Source organism: Sinocyclocheilus grahami, unplaced genomic scaffold, assembly GCF_001515645.1.
Source record: "Sinocyclocheilus grahami isolate Dianchi unplaced genomic scaffold, SAMN03320097.WGS_v1.1 scaffold366.1, whole genome shotgun sequence".
NCBI lineage: Eukaryota > Metazoa > Chordata > Actinopteri > Cypriniformes > Cyprinidae > Sinocyclocheilus > Sinocyclocheilus grahami.
Window position 1 is genome coordinate 407,129 of NW_015505545.1, and position 25,824 is coordinate 432,952.

At 36.7% G+C, this 25,824-nt stretch overlaps 1 protein-coding gene across 1 annotated transcript in view; it reads left to right on the top strand.

The window, feature by feature from the left end:
* The window catches only part of itga8 (integrin, alpha 8), a 68,731-nt gene that overhangs the window by 40,020 nt on the left and 2,887 nt on the right, over nucleotides 1-25,824 (top strand). Inside the window, exons 17-28 of the mRNA XM_016230211.1 lie at nucleotides 1,532-1,686; nucleotides 3,038-3,175; nucleotides 3,421-3,488; nucleotides 3,686-3,833; nucleotides 5,465-5,557; nucleotides 15,009-15,088; nucleotides 19,232-19,312; nucleotides 19,773-19,878; nucleotides 20,851-21,009; nucleotides 23,128-23,235; nucleotides 23,939-24,052; nucleotides 25,491-25,592. Coding sequence (XP_016085697.1) covers nucleotides 1,532-1,686; nucleotides 3,038-3,175; nucleotides 3,421-3,488; nucleotides 3,686-3,833; nucleotides 5,465-5,557; nucleotides 15,009-15,088; nucleotides 19,232-19,312; nucleotides 19,773-19,878; nucleotides 20,851-21,009; nucleotides 23,128-23,235; nucleotides 23,939-24,052; nucleotides 25,491-25,592 — 1,352 coding nt within the window. The remainder of the gene's footprint in view (nucleotides 1-1,531; nucleotides 1,687-3,037; nucleotides 3,176-3,420; nucleotides 3,489-3,685; nucleotides 3,834-5,464; nucleotides 5,558-15,008; nucleotides 15,089-19,231; nucleotides 19,313-19,772; nucleotides 19,879-20,850; nucleotides 21,010-23,127; nucleotides 23,236-23,938; nucleotides 24,053-25,490; nucleotides 25,593-25,824) is intronic.

A 25,824-nucleotide genomic window follows, 5' to 3' on the forward strand; every position in this document is an offset into this window, starting at 1 on the left:
TGGAGACGCGAACCGTTTCAAATGATTCAGTCCGATTTGGTGAACTGGTTCAACCGGTTCACTAAGAAGAACCGGTTAAATCGAACGATTCGTTCGCGAACCGGACATCACTAGCATTGACCAGTGCTGACGCAAGCCATGGGGGGAGTACACTACCCTTAAAATTGAAAGGATATTAGGATATTACCACAACATTACTCTTAGGACATCGCAAACTATTTTTTTTATGAATATGACTTAACCTGATGGAGGACGCGCTCAGTCATTCAGGCAGTCTCTCTCTCGTGCGCGCGCACACACGCTGTTAGGCATGTTTTGTGCCGTTGATCGTCCTCGTCGTCGTCTTCCTCAATAAATAAAACATTTCTTCATACTAGGGTGTCGGCAGTGAATCCAGTGGAGAGAAATTCCCCCACAACTAACTGCAAACTGGCATTCAGATCTGCCTCCATTTTGTTAGCCATGCCCCAACTTCCAACGATCCAATCAATTCCCGAAGGACGAAATCAATTCCCACCCTATCATTTCAGATGCCGTTTCACTAGGATAGACGTCACAGTAGAGAAAAAAGACAATCTAGAACTCTAATGTTGGACTCCGGCTAATAATGAAAGCAAATTATTTCATTATCCAGTATACATTGTCTCATGGTGCTTGTGACAGAGATATTTTGTCGTTTTCCCTTATATGTGTTGTGCTCCGTGTGAATTTGTGTGTCTCAGCACTTGTTGAACATCTGTATGTAAGTGGCTTCAGTAAAGGCCAAAATGGAGAAGGTGCCAAACTCAGTTAAACCAACAGGCAATAAAATCCTCTTTCCCAGCACTTCTGAATGCAGGCCTGTTAAAAATCAGTGCATATGGTTTTGGAGATGACAAAGAACAGGTGTGGCTGTGTGCCTGTGAGAGTGTGTGTGAGGTAGACGTTTGTTGGAAGCACTATTTGATTGTTGTTATCATTTCAGATGCCGTTTCACTAGGATAGACGTCACAGTAGAGAAAAAAGACAATCTAGAACTCTAATGTTGGACTCCGGCTAATAATGAAAGCAAATTATTTCATTATCCAGTATACATTGTCTCATGGTGCTTGTGACAGAGATATTTTATCGTTTTCCCTTATATGTGTTGTGCTCCGTGTGAATTTGTGTGTCTCAGCACTTGTTGAACATCTGTATGTAAGTGGCTTCAGTAAAGGCCAAAATGGAGAAGGTGCCAAACTCAGTTAAACCAACAGGCAATAAAATCCTCTTTCCCAGCACTTCTGAATGCAGGCCTGTTAAAAATCAGTGCATATGGTTTTGGAGATGACAAAGAACAGGTGTGGCTGTGTGCCTGTGAGAGTGTGTGTGAGGTAGACGTTTGTTGGAAGCACTATTTGATTGTTGTTCAGAAGCCCTGGTCATTAACCTTAGGAACGTGCCATTTTTATGGTCTAAAACCTGTTTGGTCCGAGCAGAAATTGCAGGAATTAAGAGTCTGTAAAGGTGGAGCTAACAATAGCATGCCTGTCTTTCTCTCTCTCTCTCTCAGCTCTGAGAATGGACCTGCAGCTGGATTGGCTGAAGCAGCGTGGAGCAGTTAAGAGGATCTTGTTCATAGACTCTCACCAGCACCAGAGAGCCCAGCAGTTGGTTCTGGGTCAAGGGGACCGCCAACATTGCCACAACTACTCTGTTTACCTGCGGGTGAGCCTTATAGTCCACATGAGCACAGAACATTGCTGAACTGGCCTCGTTCCTCATGATAAATTCTTGTTTTATCTTCACTACAACTGAACCCATGGGAAAGTTAATTGTGAGCCAAACCAAGCTCCTAGTGCAACACGGCTCATCTGGACGGAATAAGCGATGTGAGAACGTCTCTGTGAGAGTGTGTCTCAAAAATGAGACCAAAAATTGTGCTGAGCCGAGGTGACACAGAAAATGAACGCAGTCTTAAATGTTTCTGGGTGTTTATATGATAACACAGGCCATGGGAAATACATTTATTTGCCAACTCAATTTGACTGATAAAATCTCAGGCAACATGACCTGTCACTATGATATATTGCAGATGTAAAGCACAAATATCCAACAACATAAGAACAGAAATTAGAAACAGGAAATTATTAAATAAGAATAATAAAATGGGTTATTATTTTAGATATACTAATATATGATTATTATTATTAAATAAAAAGTTATTATTTAAAAATATATATTATGTTATATTATCACAAATATCCAACAATATAAATTATTATTATTAATATAGTAGATATTATATTATAATATTATTATATAGTAGATATACTGATCATTCTTAATAATAATAAAATGTTATATTATATTACTATAATATATGACAGATATAAAGCATAAACACCCACACATAAAACCTGAAATTAGATTAGTTTAAATATGTAAAATGTTTATATTATTATTATTATTATTATCATTAATAATACTAATATACATTTGTATACAATAATTATTATTACATGCAAAAATGTATATATTTTATATATTTTATTTTAAGTTATTAAAATTATAGGGATGATTACAGATGAATAGGATTTATTTTTGAGAAAATATTTGTGTGCATAACAATTTGAATTTGTGCAAATAATGTGTGTTTTTATGCAGCAGCATCACACTATAACAGCCTGGCAGCTCTTGTGCTCATAAGCTTTTCCTTCACTTCATTTTTGTTCAGAAACATAAACATACTTTCTCATTTTCTCAAATCCTCGTAACTTATTAAATAATTGTATTTATTGTCCTTGGCTCTCTGAGGCAAGCATGCTCATACAGCTGCAGCATACAGCTCATTTTTTTTATTGTTTTTGCCATGAAAATAGCATAAGATGCTGACATGGCATTAAATAAAAAATATATTACTACTACTACTCTCTCTCATGTAAAGAAAACAGATTGATGTCAGAAGGATGAAGATAATCAAAAGAGTAGAAAAAGTGAAACTAGGATGAGAGGAAGAGTAATTCAATTCTGTTTGCAATTCTCTTTTTTTGTCTCTTCCTTCTCTGTCTGCGTGTAGGATGAGGGAGAGTTCAGAGATAAACTGAGTCCTATCAGCGTGACACTGAACTACAGTCTGGACCAGAACTCTCCTCCACCTGGCCTACAGCTTCGGCCCATTTTGGACCACTACAGCAAGACCTTCCACCATGAGCAGGTCTGCATGCGACATGAATGTTTGCATTGTTTGTGAGATGCTGCATGTGTGCATTCATGTGTACTTTAATAATTCAATTAGGACCACATGACATACAGGATTTAAAATAAGGGTTTTTTAAAAATGAAAAACAAGACAACATCTTGTTGTCTGGAATAAACAGAGTCAAGTAGAGAAAAAGTAAAGCATAAGTTCAATTCAGTGAACAAACAAACCAAAAAAACTTTTTTTCCCCTCTCCCTTAGGCAAACATCCTGTTGGACTGTGGAGAAGACAACATGTGCATCCCAGATCTCAAACTGTCTGCTAAACTGTGAGTCAATGGGTCTGATCAGTACAGTACACACATCAGTACAGTACATGTGTGTGCCATTGAGCAATTGTTTGTGTATCTGTTTTATGTGCAGTCTTCTATCATGTATCAGTTGTTTATGTTTTAAGTAATTCTTTGATTTTGGCCTCATATAAGAAGTTATTTTAAATGTAGGTTTGCTTATTTATTTTTTATAGGGACCGGACTGAACTTTTAATCGGGGATGACAACTTGCTTATGTTGACCATTAATGCAGCCAATGAGGGCGAGGGAGCGTACGAGGCAGAGCTTCATGTGACCCTCCCACCAGAGGCGGACTATATTGGTGTGGAGCGCAGACGTGAGGTAAACAACATTACCCACTATCCTTTTTTACTGTACATATACTGTATGTGTACATGCTTACACTGGTATAACTGTGGTGTTATGAGTCTTTTGTCCCAGGAAGGCATGTTAAGGGTGGGTTTTAAAGTAGCACTGCAGGACTAGTGGCCTAACAGTGGAAACACAGCTTGATTTTGGCCTTGTAGCTCAAAGTTGGAGACTATTGGCTCTGCCTGGCCTGTTGCTAACCCTGGCTTTCATTGACCCAATAGTGGAAAAGCGGTTAATGTGTGTGTGTTTATGTGAGTCTGGGTGGGCGATTGGATGTAGAAGTTAATTAATACTGCATTTAGTAAAAGTCCTTTGTATGATGTCTTTTATTTATAGTTGCTCTGATTATAGAAAGTTTATTTTAGTCTCAGACTCTCATTGCTGTTTAGATTATGACTCACTCACTGTATTCTCTTCTTCCAGAAAACAGCTCATGCATGAGTTTATTTTGCTTATTATAGTGTATGAATAATTTACGTTTAATATGAATATTAGATGCAATGTAGGCTATCTGTCTGTCTGTCTATCTATTTATAGTTCTCTCTATATTTCTATCTATCATTCTGTATTGTTCAAGACTAAGATGACATTTTATCGCATTGCACCTGGTCATGACACAGTGTAACGTGAGCTCAGGTCTTGTGAAATATCAAATTTACTAAATAGCTTTAAATCCAGCATGGTAAAATGCTAAATCTGTAATCCATTCTGACTCGGAGTTAAAAACACAAACGTGTGTGCTGCAGTGTCTTTGATGTTGTAATGAGGCAGGAATGCAGTGAATGTTGATCTAATTATGGCTATAGTTTCTTATTAACCGTATTCTAAAACATGCCTCATGTCTTAGGTGTACTCTGTAATGCATTGCTGAGATCTAACCAGACTGTTTATCTCATTTCATACAGTTCTGCATTCACTTATCTTCAATCATATCTTTGGCTGTCATTCAGTCATTCCATCATCCCGTTCATGCATCACTGCGACTTCCCGCATGAGACACTGGCGCTCTGTGGCACCGACCGCAAAAGATCTGATTGCTCTCTGTCTGTCAGTTATGAGTTTAACAGATGCAGTGTATAGCTGCTAATTGCAGCACGTGTTTGAGAGTGGCTCTTAATGCAATTTGCACAAGTACATTAGCTGCTCTTCTGGGAACAGACTGGTTACGGTTTGACTCTGTTTTGGAGAGAGGAAGTGGTTGCCAGAGGAGGGAGATGGAGGAAAAGAGAGACTGGTGTAGGGGGTTGATGAGATGACAGGGAGAAGGCCTCAGTGATGTATGATGTGATTACTATCAGGGAATTCATCATGTACTTTCTTGACCCTCCAGAGACCTGTTTTCATTGGCTTATGCTAGTTATTGACTGGGTTTATTATTGCCCGGTTTTGTTTTCAGTGATGTCATGCACATATTTTATTTTATTCAGTTTATTCATGATTTATTTATTATTTTAATATTTAAAATATTCTTAGAATTTTTTTGTTCTGAAAGTACATCATGCTTCTGTTTGTGTTCCCTAGACATTCAGCGTGTAGTTCAACAAAGCAGCTATCATACATTACATAATGAAGAGCTGAAATCTTTTTTCTCTCTGTCTCAGGATCTTCAGCGGCTGAACTGTGAGCACAGGACAGAGAATGATACCAGAGTTGTGGTTTGTGACCTGGGAAACCCAATGGTGGCTGACACAAACGTAAGAGCCATCAACTGATATGATGTAATGTCTACATGAATGAATGAGTGAAACATACAGTACTCTGTAGTGTTTCGATGACGTGAATGCTTGGCCAATGCTTTGCAAGTGTGCGGTACATACTTACGTTATAGACATTATGGTGTATAATGTGCTTTCTTGCGTTACAGTGATGGTAACAAACCTCAGTACTCAAGAGAGCAATAGAGTTTCCTTCAAATGTGTATGCCATTAAACCAGATATGTTATCATTCAGGTAGCAAACTATAAACCTGTCAACAGTCTAACTACCAGTCTAAACTTAACTAATTTAGTAGCTCAGCAATCTTCATTTCAAACAATTACCCTTATACAGCCACCATGACAGAAATTGACGTAAAAAATAAAGATTTTTTTGCAGCAGCGCTGAGAATTCAATACATACTTGAGTTGCATTATAAATCGGATTTTGATGCATTTGTCAACACATAAAATTGGGCTTGTGTTCATATGTTTGTGCAGAGTTTGTATTCTTGAATACTTGCATATGTTTTGGGCCTTAGCTTTCAGTGAGAGCTTGAATCCTTCAGCGCATTAACATAAATGAGCAGGACAGAGGAAGGAGGATTTTAGAGGGGTGAGAAAAGGGCAAGATAGCATATCAGTTTGCACTTTAATAGCCAGATATTTAGCAGCACTGTTAGCTTGCTGAGACTTCAGGTCCTGTATGAGACACCTGCCGATGCATCACACACACACACACACACACACACACACACATCTCTTGATCCTGTTCAACCAAAACAGGATGCTGAAACTCAAGGAGATTCAGTTGAATCAGTTTTTTCAGTAATGAAACCAGAGATGTGTGCATAAATACGTTCAAAATTTGGGGTCAGAAAGTTTTTTATTTTAAAGAAATGTATGCAGTTAATAATTGTATTCAGCAAGGAAATAGATCAAAAGTAACTGTAAAGACATTTATAATGTTACAAAAGATTCTGTTCAACAAAGAATGCTGAAAAAGGTACTTTTACTGTAGAAAATAGAAATTATTATATGTTATTGAGCACCAAATCAAAAGTAGATTAGAATTAGATTTCTGAAAAATCATGCGACACTGAAGACTGGAGTAATGGCTGCTGGAAATTTAGCTTTGCAATCACAATAAATAAATTACATTTTGAAATATATTACAATAGAAAACAGTCATTTTTAATTTTTATATTTGATCATTTATATTATATTACATTATCAATACTTTAATATTTTTTTCACAGTATTGCTGTTTTTAATAAATAAATGAAACCAATAAAGTATATTTTATTTACAAAATTAGACTTGTTTATTTTTTACATTTACATTTAATAATTCAGGATTAACTTTTAACTGTTTCTTTTTCTTAATATCTAAACCAAATTTGTTTATTATTTTGTTTTAGCATTTTTTCGCATTTTAAACATAGACCTCACTATATTTTGTTAGATTTGTGCTCAAAACAAGAAATTGTTACTTGTATCTTGTGTTATTTGTACACTATATACGGTAATTGAAAAAATTACAAAAATATTAAATCATTTTTTGCTGTGGATCACTTAATTATCTATCCATCCAGAAGACGGAAACCATGTTTCTGTGTATGTCTTCACTAACCCAGATGTTTTTTAAGACCCCGTGGACCCTCGAGAATGTAGCTGTTATACAGATGTGTTCATTCATGTGCCATTAAGGACAAATATACATCTCCCTGATGGTATGAGCGTGTGTGTTGACTAAAGAGAAAACACACATCCCTTACATAGTCTTTTTCTTGCAGTTAATAGCTTGATAATATTTGTGTGTTGGGCAATTTTCTTCTCCTTCTTTCGTCTCTCTTTCTTTCCTACCTCTTTCTTCCCCATATGTCTGACAGGTTGATGTTGAACATTGTTAATGAGAGTCTGGAAAACAAAACAGCGGGTAGAGAGAAAAAGTGGAATGATGGAGTGAGTGTGTGAAGGGAGGGTGTAAACACATTGGGACAAAGTTTGAGGTTCAGTCTAAACACACTCTCCATCTATTTACTAGTCACCATGACAACCCGTCTCAGCCATCCCAAATATCTCAGCCTGGGGTTACAAAACACACTCTTGACCTGTCACACATACTCAACACACACGTACACACACTCCCAACACAACATCCTGCATCTCACACACACACACAAACAAACACACATAAAGCCATATTCCTGAGTCCAGAAAATGTATTATTATTTTGAATTACAAATTCATGTTGTTTGCTTCTTCATTGTTTGCTATTTCTGTAGTAATTTGTGAACAGCTTAATAACATTTATAAAAGCTCTCTCTGTCTGTCTCTCTCCCTCTCTCTTTCTCTCTCCATCGGTTTCCCATTTCCTCAAAGCCCTCAGGGTGAACTGCTCATTAGTCTCCAGTCCACTTCATTCCTGCTTCATCCATATTGAGCATTTCTCTTTCATTAAAAGTATAGGGAAGATTATATTATATTATTATCCTTAATTGATGCATGCAGCTGTAAGTTTTGTTTCTTTTCTTTTTTTCAGTTGTAGGAGAAATTTTGTGACTTGGACACATTTCAAGACATGATATATTTTGGAACATATTATGAAGAAAACCAAAGTTTCTCCAACTAAAAAAGTGGCTAGTTACATTTAAAGTTTTTAGTTGGCTGGATATAAATTCTGTAAAACAATTAATCTGAGTTACAGTAACAATGGTCAGTTGTGTTTCTGTTTTTGTGAATCTATATGCAGCGTTGAATTCATCTTGCACATGGAAATTGGGCTCAGCCGTAGGAGCAACAAATACTGATTTTTGTGTGATTAATTATAATGACTGAATATAATATGTAAAGTACCAAAATAAAGGTTCCAAAAGAGAAGGTTTCAACTATAAAGAACCTTTTGTGCAATGAAAAGTTTCTTCATGGAACCAAAAATATATATATATATATAATTTACTGTATATTTACTGTGTATAAACCAGTATTATTTACTTTCTTATGTTTCTGAGCATTAATTTTTACTGTGTATCTGACACACATACCTGCATCTTTATTAGCTAGTTGACTCCTCTCCTCGCCTCTTCTGTTTGTTTGGATTGCAGTGCTTGTTAAAGCAATTGAAATGTAATTCGTCTGTAATTTGATGCATAGCTGGTAAATGCTTTGGCTCAAGCAGTGCCAGCTCACTGAGAGCGGAGACAGGGCAGAGAGGTTTATGACTGTGTTTACTACAGCAGGTCAAAAGATTATGTTGCTCATAAAATATAAATCAGAACATCACAACTGAATAGGCAAAATATTACCTGTGGATGGGTGTGCAATATGAACCTGTGGTTTTAAGTCAGTGTGTGTGTGTAGACAGTTGGCTGGATACTCAGAGGTCTATGTTTTATGTCGAGTTGGCCTGTCATAGCGGTGGATTGTGGGTTTGGAATAGAGCTTGTAGATTCTTTCTGAGTGTCAGCATGTAAAATACATAGAGAGCCAAACAGAAAAATGTGTCATTTTTTGTTGTTACAGTACTTTCTTCTGTCAAAGCTATTCATATGAATGGCTACAGAAGAAGAGCACATACTGTACCTTGTATTTTCCAGTTTTATTTTAGTATTATTATTTTTTTTTTAAATAATTTTTAGTAATATGTGACCCTGGACCACAAAACCAGTCAAAAGTCACTGGGGTATATTTGTAGCAATAGCCAACAATACATTGTATGGGTCAAAATTATTGATTTTTATTTTATGTCAAAAATCATTAGGATATTAAGTAATGATCATGTTCCATGAAGATATTTTGTAAATTTCCTACCGTAAATATATCAAAACTTAATTTCTGATTAGTAATATGCATGGCTAAGGGCTTAATTTGAACAACTTTAAAGGCGATTTTCTCAATATTTCCTACCCTAACAAACCATACATAATTGGAAAGCTTATTTATTCAGCTTTCAGGTGATGTGTACATATCAGTTTTTAAAAAAAAAAGCCCTTATGGCTGGTTTTGTGGTCCAGGGTCACATATACTATTATACTGTAGTATTTAATAATATTTAAATTTTTAATATTTCTGACTTTCATTTTAATGTTAGTTTTAGTAATTTTATTTGCGTTTGACATTTTTATTAGTTCTTGTTTTTATATTTCTATATAGCTGAAATTAATTTTATTTCAGTTTAGTAAACATTTAGGCAACATTTCTTGAAAGATTTCAATAATATTTATTTTATTTCAGCTTTATTTAAGTTACAGAAAACAGTTTTCAATTTTATTTGAATATAGTTTTAGTTAATCATAATAAGACATGACTTGCCACATGGCACCCTGTTTATGTTTTTTTTCTGTGTAACTTGATTAGTTATAAGATTAGTTATATAATAAATGTTCTTTAATATACATGAAGAGCAGGATTTTGGACCAATGAGTTTTCTCTGTGGATGGGGCTCTGCAGCACAGTGGTGCTAAAGTTGAAACTAAATGACAGATAAACCCATTCTCATTTGTTGCTGTTGAGGATACTTGGCTTTTTGTAGCATGGTTATTATTAGCATTGACTAGTTTTTCTGAATAATGGCAGATGGAGGTAGTTAGGAAACAATCATTAAAGAAATGAAAGTTCTGTTATCATTTATTCACCCTCATGTCTTTCCAAACCTGTGTGACTTTCTTCTGTGGAACACTAAAAGCTGACCTGGTAACATGTTCCAGATTTGGAGACAGGCTTCATCATGGAGCCTCCAGGGTTAAACCCACATGGGCCAAATTATCATGGCACCAGCAGAGGAGGGTGACAAGGCCGCAGATCCCCCACCTCACATACAACAAGCAAAATGAGAAACACGTCACAAACTCACACTCACAAAACACTCACACACCATCGTCACTGGTGTCACAAAATAATCGTACCACACATGGAATCAGTGTGTAACCTGTGATCAAATGCAATATGTTCTTTAACTTATTTTCTTCTTCTTTTTCAAAACTTTCCAAACTATCCTCTCATAGCCCATAAAATGGAAGTCATAACCATGTGGTGCAGCTCATTCATCACAAATAGGGCATCACAAGACCAATGTGCACAAAACATGGTAGACACACCACCTCAAACAGTATGAGCGCTGTTTTGTACTAACCTGTTCTTTGAAGTAGAAGCTTCCAGCTAGATTGGATTTTAGAAGGAAAGAAGGAAATTAAGAAAAATTTAAAAAAAACTTTTTTTGAAAGATATCATTCTTCTTCTTCAGCAAGTATGAATAAAATTGATCAAAAGTTACAACAAAGTCATTTAAAATGTTACAAAAAATTCTATAATAGATGCTGTTCTTTTCAATTCTTTTCTCAAAGCATCCTGAATTTTTTTTCAAAAATATTAAGCAGAACAAGTTTTTTCAACATTGGTAAGAATAAGAAATGTTTCTTGAGCACCAAATCAGCATATTAGAATGATTTCTGAAGGATCAGGTGACACCGGGACGGGTCTCGCGTCATCACAACATGCATATGTTGTGGTGCCAATGCAGAAGTGAAGAAATTGTGGAATAAAGTTGTTACATTTGTTTTGTTTTTTGGACATTAAAAGCATTTCCGTCGCCTCACAAAATTGGGGTTAAACCACTGGAGTCACATGGACTACTTCAATGATGTCTTTACTACCTTTCTAGGCCTTAAAAGTGGTAGTTGTGTAGGCTGTCAGTGGAGGGACAGAGTCAGGTCAAGTCACTATTATTTATATAGCGCTTTTTACAATGTAAATTGTGTCAAAGCAGCTTTACAGTATTAAACGGGGAAGTAGTGTGTCGAAATAGTGTCGTTCTTCTCTGGCCAGACAAACCAGCAGACTGCAGCAGAGTCAGATTGTGCAGAGGACTCATCTGGTTCCCGTGGTCTTGTCCTGATGGCCGTCTAGGTGACAAGGTCTTCGGAGGGGATCTGTCTCTGGGGCTCATCTAGTTGTCCTGATCTCCGGGAAAGAAGGAAATTAAGAAAAATTAAAAAAAAACTTTTTTTGAAAGATATCATTCTTCTTCTTCAGCAAGTATGAATAAAATTGATCAAAAGTTACAACAAAGTCATTTAAAATGTTACAAAAAATTCTATAATAGATGCTGTTCTTTTCAATTCTTTTCTCAAAGCATCCTGAATTTTTTTTCAAAACTATTAAGCAGAACAAGTTTTTTCAACATTGGTAAGAATAAGAAATGTTTCTTGAGCACCAAATCAGCATATTAGAATGATTTCTGAAGGATCAGGTGACACCGGGACGGGTCTCGCGTCATCACAACATGCATATGTTGTGGTGCCAATGCAGAAGTGAAGAAATTGTGGAATAAAGTTGTTACATTTGTTTTGTTTTTTGGACATTAAAAGCATTTCCGTCGCCTCACAAAATTGGGGTTAAACCACTGGAGTCACATGGACTACTTCAATGATGTCTTTACTACCTTTCTAGGCCTTAAAAGTGGTAGTTGTGTAGGCTGTCAGTGGAGGGACAGAGTCAGGTCAAGTCACTATTATTTATATAGCGCTTTTTACAATGTAAATTGTGTCAAAGCAGCTTTACAGTATTAAACGGGGAAGTAGTGTGTCGAAATAGTGTCGTTCTTCTCTGGCCAGACAAACCAGCAGACTGCAGCAGAGTCAGATTGTGCAGAGGACTCATCTGGTTCCCGTGGTCTTGTCCTGATGGCCGTCTAGGTGACAAGGTCTTCGGAGGGGATCTGTCTCTGGGGCTCATCTAGTTGTCCTGATCTCCGCTGACATTTAGAGTTGTAGAGGTCATCTCTAGCTGCTGATCCACCATCTGATCTGGATCTGGGTGACAGCAGTGACCATCTGATCTGGATACAGGCAGGATCTTCTGGCTACGGTGACCTTGGAATAAGAAAGAAACCGACTAATATTAGCGTAGATGCCATGTTTGTAACGATGTAACAAGTACATCCAGTGTTATGGGAAGTGTTCCCAGTTCCGGTTGACCTAATTAATGCAGCCTAACAATCCTTTAACGGATTTGAAACCTCTCAGATTTCATTACAAATATCTTCCTTTGTGCTTTTAAGATGAACGAAAGTCATACAGGTTTAGAACAACATGTGAGTGAGTAAATTGACAGAATTTTCCATTTTGGGTGAACTTAAGTAAAGACAGGAAGTCATCAGAAGTGCTGTCCATAAAGCATTGGCTCTTTTGGCTCTTCATTTTAATAAACCATCTCCGTCTCACTAATGTAAATCTTCTTTTCTAATTGAAAATGCATTAAATTCATCTGTAGTTTAAAAATAACAGTGTAAATGTCTTTTGTGAGCCATAATTCATACAAATCGGACATGACTCGCCCCATCTATTGCTCTAACTGCGGTATTCAATAAAGAAAGGAGTTTCATGGTCTGTAAAATGAAACGCACTGAATAAGTTTGTTTCACCGACTCCTACCCATTTCAGCTAATGTCACATTAGGGTGATGTAGAATCACAGAACTTGGCAACAATTAATGGCTTTAGTCTCTATCCACAACACCTCGAAAAGAAGGATTTCCCAGCATCTTCAAGCAATATATTATTTCTTGAGAGAATGGGCTGACATTTTAAGGGTGATACACTTCTGATGACACTGTAAATAATAGACTAACATTCTCATTTTTTTTGGCTTACTTTGTTCTTTGTTTTTAATCAAACACGATCCAACCATTTTCATGTTTTCTGGATGCACTCTGTCCAGCTTTACTTAAGCAATCTGTAATCCATCTGAAAAAATACCATTGCACATGTGTATTCAAACACAGTGCTTTTGATGTGTATGTTTGTGCTGTTTCGAATGGAAACTGCATCTAACATTTCATTCTTATGTTGTGAAATGCATTTAATCAAATACACTTGAGGAACTTGTGCATTTTTCCCATGTTATACACTAGGATTTGTTCTGAGTTTCATTAAAACTTTCGATTAAGAGTTATTGTCTCATTAGTGTAATTAGATGATTACTGTTGCCACAGAAACATATGAACCAGCCCTTGTAAATTCAGATTGAGATGAAGTCTCATTTCTCAACACATGCATGAAGTTGCAGAGACGTGATCTTCATTTGATTTACCAACTCTCTGGGTTTTAAAAAAGGACGTGAGACCACAAAAAGAGGCTCCGTGGCCAGTTCCTCTTTAAAGTTTAACAGCACTTGTTACTCTCACCCGTCTGTTATGAGGGGCTTTGTAGTAAGAAAGGTTTCCGCCTGGGGAAGCTAATTTATGAGGCTCCAGAGTTAGCACATAGCCTTTAGCTAAAGGACTGGCCTTCATTATCCATCCCAGCAGCCATTATCAGACTTCTTCTAATGAACTACACCATATGGACACAGTTACAGCCAACGAGAAAGAGAGATGATTAGTGAAATTTTACTATTTGTTTGCGAATGAAGATTCCAGTGTTTAGACTTTGTTCAGCAGAGCAGAAAGACAACAAAAGATATAAATCAGAGAAAATGGCTTTATAAAGACATGTGTTTTTAAGAGCTGGCATTCTTTTGACTTGTACTTAAGGGCAAATTGCAATTATATAAATATATTGGTAATATGTTAACAATAGGTGTAACACTTCAGTATAGGGACCAATTCCAACCCAGGCTCATTAGAAATACGCGCCTCTAAATAAATTTCTGCTGCGCCGTTATGATGTACCTTACTGCACGTTTCGCGGCAGTTTCAAAGTGAAACATCCAGTAAGTGGTGCTAAAATGCGGGTTCAATATGTGACCCCATTTTTGTTACATTGATACATGGCACATATTGTTGTGTTTTTATTGCGTTACTTCAGGTATTGCATATTGCGGTGGTTCATGTTTAAAATATCTGATGAGTGTCGCTAGAAGTTAATGCTCTATCGTGTTGGAAATATCCCCTACTCCAAACCCAACCCTAAACCTACCCAATAGTGTTAACAAATTTAAAAGTGATATAAAAATGCATTTGTTGCATTACTTTAGTGTAAATATTCTTGTTGCTTGTGGTTTGGGCGATTGTTTGTCCGTTGCAGTTGCGGAAGCTTTAAGAAAATATGCAGGTAAATTTCAGCTAAAAATAATTTTGACATTTGAAGTGGATCAAAAAAGTTCATCAAAGTTGTCCTAAGATAAGAACACATTTTGGTTTTAGGACAACTTTGATGAAAGGTTTTCAAATATTGACTACTATATTTCATGTCCGCATTTTTATTGATCAAACGAGTAACCATGTAATACTAGTTTATTTGTTGGCGGTATAACAGCAAGTGAGGCTGTCCAGACAGACCCCACACTCCTCCCCCCAGCATGTAAGACGGCACAGTGTTAATTGTGGTGGATTTTTCCTGTATGAGACACTGGGGGTAGAGCTCTATTCTGTTTTACTGAGCACTTACAGATGTCCCTTAAGCTTTTGATGTCTTCATGTTTTTCCCTTTCTTTCTCTCTCTCTCTTGCTAGTTGTCGGTTGGTTTACGGTTTTCTGTACAGCGGCTGGAAGATGCCCCTCCTACCATTGGCTTTGAGCTTCAGATACACAGGTACAGTAAATATTACCCTTTATTTCACCCGTATGCCAATTACAGATCTACAAGTAGCTTCTTTGGTCTTCAAGTAAGCATGATGTATTCTCACGGCGATTATCTTTGACTCACACACAATCATTCACATTTCTGGCCAAATCATTGTCAACACTGAAGTTCTTACATTCCCACTGGTCATAAAGTTATAAAGTGAATAGGTGTGTAGTCTGATAAGCTAAACACATTGCTGGCTAACATTTCTGCTACCTTAACTTGTAATTTAATTTAATTTAAAGACCTCTCGCACTACTCAATTGTGTGTGTGTGTGTGTGTGAACATGGTAAGTGGTGTGTGTCACTTTGATGTATGTTTTAGGGGGTCATTTTGTAAGCAAGGGCCCCAAATGTTGGTCGTTATAGAGTCAGGGCTTCAGAACAGGAAGCTGAGTGTTGATAAGATGTCCTTGGATGGGTCACAGAAAATGGATGGCATACCTAAAGAGACTCTGTTTGTCTACGTGTGGGGGTGTATCTAGAGAAAAATTACAATTTTGGAAAATATTGGGGAGGAAAGTAGGTTCTCTGCTTTTTTGGTCATCTGTTTTGCCATTATTAGATTGGTCGTAATGGTCTAATCATCAAATACTAGTTGTGTAATGAGTTTGTCTATTTTATACAGTATATGAGCAATAGTGTTGTGAAGGTTACTTTAGAAATGTAATAGGTTACAGATTACAAGTTACCCTAAAATGTAATAAGTAGTGTAACTATTTCAATTACTTCATTAAAGTAATGTAACTGATTACTTTTCTAAATTTCTAATGAATGTTTTCAACTGTTAATCATTTTGAAACATTTAAACCAGACAGGGTTAACCTTACATTAGGATTCGACACTGAGTACTGTCAGGCTTCTCAAAATCCTTCATCACTTGAATTAAGATGATAAAAATACCACCACAAAATCTGACTTTAGCATCTCTTTTTACTTTGAGATAGTTCTGAGGTTAAATACAGATTTAAAATCATAACAAGATATAGTTTAATAGCTATGATACTGTTTTTGAAGTCAAATCTTTGCATTGCTATGACAGGAAATACTGGCATCTAACAATGCTTTAGAAAAAACTATTAATCTTGAAAAATAAAGTTTATACATAAAACCAAATAGGAATTAAAACAGTTATAGCATGTGTCCTATTCTTTGTCCTAAACTCCTCAAACATTGGTGTCTCATATTTTAGAGCAGTCAATGCAATATGGGAAAGAAATCAATCAAATCTGTATGTGTGTGAAAATATTCAGATGTAACCTCCTTTGTAGTTATTAACATTTTCATAAGTAACTGTGGTTACACTTTATTTTAAGGTGTCTTTGTTACAGTGTAATTATACATTTAAATAGGGGTGGGCACTATACCGGTATGAAAGAGACTACCAGTGTTATGTTGTTCCATGATATGGATTTTGCTATACCGTGGATACGTTATATATTCATGAATTCAAATTTTGCATTTACTGTATATTGTTTTGTTCGATTTGGTAGGCTTTGCAAATTTTAACACTAATGACGATAAAGAGTCGAGGCTGAACGTTTTTGTCCTCTGTGTGCAGCTTCGTACTACAGAGGCATTAGTAATCAAACACATAGAGCATCGTAACAGACCAAGTTAATAGAGCGCAAATCACCTTCTCGTACTACATGTACTTACTATATGGTTAGGATTAGGGTTTGTTTTAGGATTACTTGCATGTAATTATGCATAATTTATAGTTATTATAATAGTAAGTACATGTAACGTGTAACAAGGACACCTTAAAATAAGGTGTTACTGTAGCTTGTGTAAGTTAATTACACAATTTTTCTCAGTAACTGTGACATTCCAATTACATTTGTTTTGTAATTTTTGTAATTCAGCTGTGATTCAGCTATAGGCACGAGGCAGCATATATTTTATAATATACATTTTGTAATATAAATGATAAAAATCTTTCTTAAGAACATGTGAACCTGATTTGTCGGTTTTGAAGTTTTGCATATCATTATATTGTGTATTTCACAGAACTCCCCACTTGGTTTACATGTCCTTGGCCATGTTCTGTTAAGCTCAGGGGTGAAGTGTATTTGTTATAATAATACTCCTCACTGTGTTACTCACACATACGCATGGGGAGGTTTAATGTGCACATGTTAGTTTTGGGGTGTTGAGATGACTGCCAGGCTGCTCTCAGAGGAGGGATATTTCCCTAAGGGTTTAATCACTGAAACCTAAAGTCTCTCCATAACTCAGAGCAAGGTTAGGTCAAACAGGAGGGTGAGTCTGAGGGTGTGTATGTGTGTTTGCCTGCACATGTGAGCGTGCACATGTAATATGTTTGCACTTAAGTGTGTGTGCTGTATGAATGCATTTGTGCTGTGTGTCTTATCTGTTTCGGTATGTGCGTCTCTAGAGGATATAAAAATTTTCTGGTGACTAATGTTAGCCACATGTTCCTCTGCCCACTCTGATTTTTCACCTTGAGACAGAATAAGAGTGAAAGACAGAGAAGGAGGAGAGAAAACTACAGATACAGAGAGATGAAAGCCAGGTGTCATGCAGCAAGAAAGATTGTTTTGTCTTTCAAGTCTTTTCAAGCTGTGGCTCAGATGGTTGGTAGTAATGGCTTTTTATTTTTTACTTTTAAAGGTATTTATGTAATTATTATTTGAAGACATCTCTTATACTTGCCAAGGCTGTGTTTATTTAATCAAAAAATATATATATTAATTTATTCATGTGATGGCAAAGCTAAATTTTCAGCATCATTATTCCAGTCTTTCTTCAGCATCACATGATCTTAATATACATTTATATCATTTAAATAAAAAATAATAAAAAAAAAAATATATATATATATATATATATCTTGTAACATTATAAATATATACACTATGTATAATACAGTTACTTTTAATCAATTTAGTGTGTCCTTGCTGAGTAAAAGTTCAGCTGACTCCAAACTTTTAATATATAATTTAAACTATAGAATTTATATATTGTTCTTGTTCTACTTTATAAATAATTTGGAGTTTATTTTATATTGCTTGGGTTCTGATTCTCAGGATGGAAATGTCGATGCTGGAATCAAGGTATCACATTTCCTGACTCAAGATTTAGTATTTCATAAGACTTTTAGACCTGAATGAACGAAAGAAAATCTTACAAGACTTCAAAGATTCTGCAGTCTCATTGTTCCTTTCAGTCACACAGTGAATTTTATGGCATATAGTAAATATATTGTTTTTTATGAGCCCCAGTTATTCCACAAGATCAAAGGTACAATTGTCAGACCTTACATTTTTTTTCTGTGTTTCTCCTTCCACTTCCTAGATTTCCGAGAATTATATATTTTCACTTTTACAATTTACTTATATGTTTTTAACAGCTGCACAGTTATTAAAGTGACATTTAATTAGTTGTGTGCCAATGGCAGATATATTAGGACAGAATATGAAATTGCGTGACCTAAAAGGCCAAAAAGAGGTCCATGAAATACAGTACAGTGTTTAATTATGTTATAGTTATATTACTTTTTCATGTCACATGTTGGAAAATTGGTAAACATACTTCCAATAGGACTTTAGAAAGGACTTTCTTTTTGTGCATCGTCACAAATGAAAGAGTGGCAACACACATAAAATTCATCAGTTGTGTTTGTCCACAATCCCCGAGCGGACTTTCACTTGTATAGTATTTGCATTCATTGTGGTGACATACTCTATCAAATGAGGGTTGTCTGATGTACTTATGTACTGTATGTGTGTGGCTGGTGGGGATACTCTGATTTTCACTTCACAATGACTGACCAGACAGTTGACTCTGGGAACTCTAGGACAACGACACACTGATGAAAACAGCATTGTTCACTCTTCATCCTCTCATCTTCGCATTCAAACACGTTCACAGAACACAGATGCTCCCAGCCTCAGGCTCACACATGGAACTGTTCAATAGTCTGAGACACTGTGGCCTACAGAGCCTTACTGTCTCATAGTAAACACTACATAACTCTATTTTAGTGACACTTTATTTTAAATCAGAATGTTACCTTGATAATGTATCATTAAAATCATGTTTATAGTAATAATAAATGAACAATATATTTGTTGTTTCTCTGAACAGCTCTAATAAGGACAACTCAAGAAGCGTTCCAGTGAATTTGACTCTGAGCATTGCAGCGAGAGCACAGGTGGAGATCAGAGGGTGGGTATCTCTCTTTATCTGTCTCTCTGTCTCAACGAGTGGAAAATGAGCAGTTTCAGTCCAATTTCAATAAAAGAACCCAGACTGCCACTGTTTGCCTATTCTGAGGGATCTAGAGAGGTTATTCTAGACCCTGTAACTACTGATTACCAAACACTTCTGTTCATGTAAAATATTTTCTTGGCAGAAGGTCAAAGTGCATAATAATTAAGTCATTTGATAGAAAATAAAACTAACTTCTGTTTTTTATGAGGTTATAGATAATGTATTAGCCAATAATCAGTGTTATCTCTTACTTTCACTCAAGTCAAAAAAAAATTCTCATTCAGTTTGTTTCATTTGAAAACTTGTCACATTACAAAATTAAAACAGGTTTGAATGGTGTTTATTGGCTGTATATGCTATTTTTTGCATCTTACTGTACCTACTTAAAATGAAATTCATCCTCTTTTTTCCTTAGTGTGTCTCACCCAGCTCAGGTTGTTTTACCTTTCCCTCGATGGGAACCCAAAGAGAAACCTGTAAGAGAGGATGACGTCGGCCCTCAGGTTCAACACATTTATGAGGTACGGAATAAACAGACACAAAACAAATGACAAACATGGAGTGATTCAAACACGGGAATAGAAGAAGAGAGAGGGCTCTGTTAAATGGCCAGTAAACCGCAAATATTCAAAACTGTGGTGCAATCAAAGGGATCCACTAACTTACACACATACACAAAGAACATAAACATACAAGTCATGCCAAAGCTTATCAACATAACTTATTAACATATACTGAACACACTGAGTGTGAGTCCATTTATTTATTTTTATCTGAAAGACAGTATAATTTAATGGCTCAATATTATTTTTAACAACAACCCAATTATCTCTCCAACAGTAAAATCAAACACTAATCTGCAATAAGAAATCTGGTACGCTTACCACAATAAACTTTCCCAATAGGGTGTAGTGCATTCAGCTAGCAAAAACCAACTTCTGGAAAGCTATTTATTTGTTGTTTGTTTTTGTGGAGACTCTTGACCTCTTTTTGCTGCAAGAGGGCCTCACTAAACGCCATCTGTCCTGCGGCTATTCATTTTTTAATTGGTTGTAATGTTGGCCAGACGCTGTACAGATGGTTTATGTTAGAAGCAGCTTCAGCTCATGTTTGATCCAACTGCTAATGCTAGCCCAGAGTGTTTGATTAAATATTTATCAGTTCTTGTACATTCTTCTATATTAAATAAAAATCTGATGATTCATATGAATTTATTTGGCATCAACAGCACTCCTTATGAAAATGTACATAGTTTTATTTTAGCAAATTAGTTTTTTTATTTAATACACAGCATGGTATGTTAATAGCCATTTATCGGTTATTGGCTATAACATGAAAACAATTATCGGCCTATTAGTATTGGCCATAATTTGCATACCACTATAAGTGTTTATAAGGGAACAACTTGAATATATTTTTAATAGATTTAAATTAATTCAGTTTATGCTGATTTTGTTGTTAATCTCTTTTTGTATTTCTCTCCCTCTTCCCAGTTACATAATAAGGGTCCGAGTTCAATAAGCAGGACTGTGTTGGAGGTGGGCTGGCCCAGTCAGTACCGTGAGGAACACCTCCTTTATGCCCTCCAGATCATCACTGACGGTCCTGTTCACTGCAGTGTCAACGGCTCCCTAAACCCGCTGAAGTTAGAGGTAGCACATGCACACAAACTCTTTCTTCTCTATCCTGTTTTTTTTTCTCCTTGAGAGTGTCCTTCTTAAAGAGATCCGATGCAAGAAGAAAGTGTCCACATTCACAGGTTTTTTTTTAACAATGCTTCAGTGAAGTTGAGCCCCTGACCAGATCTTTCCTCAGACACAACAGAGCAAGTTATTTGAACTAGTGTTTCGTTCTCCATCTGCATCACATCTTTCTCTCTTGTATGTGTTCCTTGCTGTCATAAATCTCAGGTTTCTGTGCTTTTACTAATGAGCCTCAAATAAATGTAAAACTATGACTGCTGAGTCCTGCTTGTTTTTGATCAGAGTGTTGGACTGATTCTGACCTCTCTGCTCTCTTGACTGGACTTTATTATCGCTGTTCAGATTTCATGTGCAGTCATTATGAAACGTCACAACGTCCTCATGAAGTCTCTGTGCCTTGTAACTGATCTGCATTCACGCCGAGTTCAGAATTTTAACCACCTGGACTGATATTAGAGCTCTTTTCCTGTGAACTTTACAAGAGAGCGATTTGGCCCAGAGTTTTGGCCGAGAAGTTTGTGTCTGCCTCTCTGGCCATATTCACACAGTGACAAACACTAGAATAAAAATGGAAAAACTGAAAGAAGTAAGAAATATTTAGTAAGTGCTTATTTTTCCTTCCTTGTGACATATACACAAGGAATTATGTAAAGGGTGTAATTATACACGTATTCGTATTGAACCGTACGGTACCAGGCTTTTGGTTCAGTACGCATTACAAACCGGACTAATCCTATTACATTTGGAAAATAAAAGGGCTTAAATTGTGTGAAATATAATGTTCTCAGTGCCACTGCGCTCAACAAGGCAGTCCAAATATATAACCCGCGATAACCTCCCCTTGCTGGGTTGTGTCGAAAGACGATGATCTTGTATCGACATTCGACAATAGACAGAGATGTTGTCAAAAACATCAATTATTGGCAATATTAAGAGTATTTGGCATTTCCAAATAGTGTAGGCCTGTTACATTCTTTTTTAATTAGGCCTATTATTATTTTGAAGTTTCTTTTATTATTAAATTAAAATTACAATTAATTTGCCCCGCAATATTACCGCATTTAACTGATGCGGTAGTATTACATAGCAAAAGATTAGGCTATTTACTCCTCAATTAAAATATTTTTTAAAGGAGTCCTATTATGCTCTTTTACAAAGTCTTGATTTTGTTTTGGGGGTGTACTAGAACAGGCTCTCATACTAGGTTGTTCGAAAAACACATTATTTTTCACATATTTTACATTATTACAACACCTCTCTCCCCAGTCTGGCATGAACAGCTCGAATAGTTCCTGTATCAAATGAAGGCCCGCCTTCTGAAATACGAAATGTGCTGTGATTGGTTAGCTGGGCCAGTGTTGTTGTGATTGGTTAGCTGGGCCAGTGTGTGTTGTGATTGGTTAGCTGGGCCAGTGTTGTTGTGATTGGCAGCACTCGGCGCCTGGTCGTGAAATGTCACGCCCCTTACCATAGCCACCTGCGAGCTTCAGTGTAAATATTGCATCAAAATCTAATAAATTTGAGCACGATTTAAACCCGGATGATTGTAACCACTCTAAGTTCATCTGCCTTGGGAAAGCTAGCGTGTCTCCAACATAGTGATAACACTCGTTGCCTTCTCTAGTGCAGCTCAACCAGGTCTCGTCCCATTCGTCGATATTTGTGATATCACAAATCCCGGAAAATATGCGTTGTAGTCCAAACAAGTTATTTTTTATATTTCCAACATTGCGACGTAAACAATTACCCCCCACCACCTGTATTAAAAACATATTGAACTGTGACACCACTGTGTCGTATCAAACCAAACTGTGAATTTTGTGAAACATTACACCCCTAATATATATACCTGAGCTATTAAAACTATTAGCTATTAAAGAATTGATCATTGAAGTAAACGAAATATAGAAAATTAGAAAACCAAATTGCAAATGCTGCATTAGAAACTGAATGAAATAAGAAAGTTTAAGCACCAAAATTACTAAAAACTATAACTACTTTTATAAACTAATGTACATCTAATTTTTTAATTCCTCTCCTATCTCTGTCCTTCTCCTGCACACTTAGACCTCCACTCTTCAGGACACTCCAGAATTACTGGGCTTTCTGAGGAACAGCAGCACTCCGACTCGCCATAGACGATCTGTTTCTACAGCCCAGAGTTACAACAGCAAGGTACTGGTAAACACACTCACACACACCAGTACCACAAACTCTCACACAAGCCACCTGAAGCGCATGGCTGCCCACCCTGTGGGAACAGCCTCATATATGTGACAGATGGGCTCTTATGTTGAACTTGACGTGTTATGGGGACCCGTGTTGACCTCAAAGGCTGAGTTCACCTGTAAATCTCATAACAGGTCATTCATATTATGCTTATTTTCTTGCTCTCTCAAAGTGTCTCTTTAGGGGGTTTGTGTGTGTGTGTGGATGAACCAGCTGGTTTTGATAATCATAGTCCATCACACCTCAGGCATTGAGATAAGACAGGGCAGAGGTCATGTCCTATGCACATACACAAACAGTTGACATAGATTCTTCATACATACACACCATCACTCATCTCTTTAAATGTGACTACAACAAATCATTCAAAACCAAGGTGAGGCTTTCACGACACAGCACATCTACAGAGGTTCAACAAGGTGAAAAAGCTTAGATTTTACACTTTCTAACTCAGCACTTTGTTATTATTACAAACAGTATTATCAGCAAAAGAACAGTTTGAAACGAAAAATTCTTAATTTTATGACTCAAAATTTCTAGGTTTTACTTAGATGTTCAATCCTACATTTTTAATGAAGAAAGATATAAGATAAAAACAGATCTCAGGCTCGTTCTTCACTTTTTCTCTCATTGTGTGTGTTTGTGATAGAATTGCTCAAATATCAACTGCCTGATGGTGGAGTGTGTTGTGGATCGCTTGGATCGAGGGCAAAGCGCAGTGATCAAGTTCAGATCTCGACTCTGGGCTCACACCTTCTTACAGGTACTTTTATCACACAAATATCCTTGCATTTCCTGCTAATTGACCAAGGAAGTTTTGTTGGTTAGCCTTGTTAAAGGGATAGTTCACTCAAAAATGAAAACTCTGAGTAATCATTTACTCATCATGTCATTCAAAAAACTTTATAACTTTCTTTTTTATGTATAAATAATATCCCAAAGTTCTTCAAAATATCGTTTGTGTTCCACAGAAGAAAAAAGATGCATACAGGTTTTTCATTGTTTAAAAATAAAGTCAAACAATGTGTCATTGGGTCCAAAATAACACAAAAAAAAGAAGAAGAGAAAAAGAAAATGGAACTCCAAAACATTCTTCAAAATATGTTATTTTCCATTCCAAAGAAAGAAAGTCATACAGTTCGGAATGACATGAGTGCGAATAATTTTTGGGTGAACTGTTCATCTGCGAAACCTGCTTGGGAAAAGCAGCATCCAAAGCACAACATCTGCTGGATACAGTGTGTGTGCTTACAGAGAAGGATGCAGCATGGAATCTACTGTAGTGTATAAACATTCACAAACTGTCAGTGTTTTCAAATGTTATCTTCACGATATCTCTGTAAAGTCCAGCTGGTGATTTTCACTTCTTAAATCACTGTATGATCAAAGGCTCTTATTAAGCTGGGTTTACACTGACTGTGATTTGCAGCAACAAACTGACCAGCAGTAATTCATTTTCAATGAGGGTTGGCTATTTGAGGTGACATGAGTGACTGCGGCCGATGCAACAAAGTTGAGCAGAGTTCAGCTTTATGCAAATGCACAACGACATAATTTGGAAACTTCCAATGGGAGTGCAGACAGTGAAGTGTAGGAACTCCTAAATCCTACAGGTTTGGAACAACACGTGGGTGAGTAAATTATAACATGAAATTAATATGTTAATTTTTGAGTCAAAACGTGGTGTTTATGGCCACCTTTCCTTCTTTCTGAACTCAACAAAGTGTTGTGTCACCCTCAGATGGTAGGTTAGTGTCACAGGAGATGACATCACCAGTCTAGTTAGACATCTTAAACACCTCAGTCAAGTGACGTCATAAACCCTGACATCGTCAGAACAAAATGCCTTTCATCTCATGTCCAGAGGAACGTCCACAGAAACCAGACACATGTATGAGAGCACGTACACTAGTGTGTCTGCAGGACAGTAGTGATCTATGCGTGTGTGTGTGAGTGATCCTAGTGTGCAGGAAGTACATTAAGTTTTTGTTTTGCTGCTCTTTTGACCACTGCTTCTCGCTAAGCCTCATCCATGCTGAAGCCATTACAACTCAGCGCCCTTTCAGACACCCGCCATGTGCGTTCTGTTAATGTTAATCTGACATTTTCCTCTTCTGCAAGGGGCCGGCCTCTATCCTGCTCGCTCCGAGATGTTTCCATGTGTGTTGTATTTACGCTAATCCATTGCTTTCCTCTGGCAGAGACGGAATGACCACTACACGCTAAACTCCACAGTGTCCTTTCAAGTGATGGCCATGCCTTATCGGATCAAAGCTGATTCACTCCCACACCAGAGCAAATCAGTGAGTAATCTAGTGTGTTTGTGTGGGTGCAGATTGAGAAAAGTGGAAAACAACAAAGGAAAAGAGAACATGTGGATTAGAAGAGAAAAATATATTCTCAACTGAGTGTTAAGATAGACTAAACGCCACTGAGTTCAGTCTGTTTAGCTTCGATAAGGAAGGTAAATGGAGATTATGGATTAGTTTGAAGCATGGAAGTTTCTAACATTCCTATTTTTTGCTGTCTGGCAGT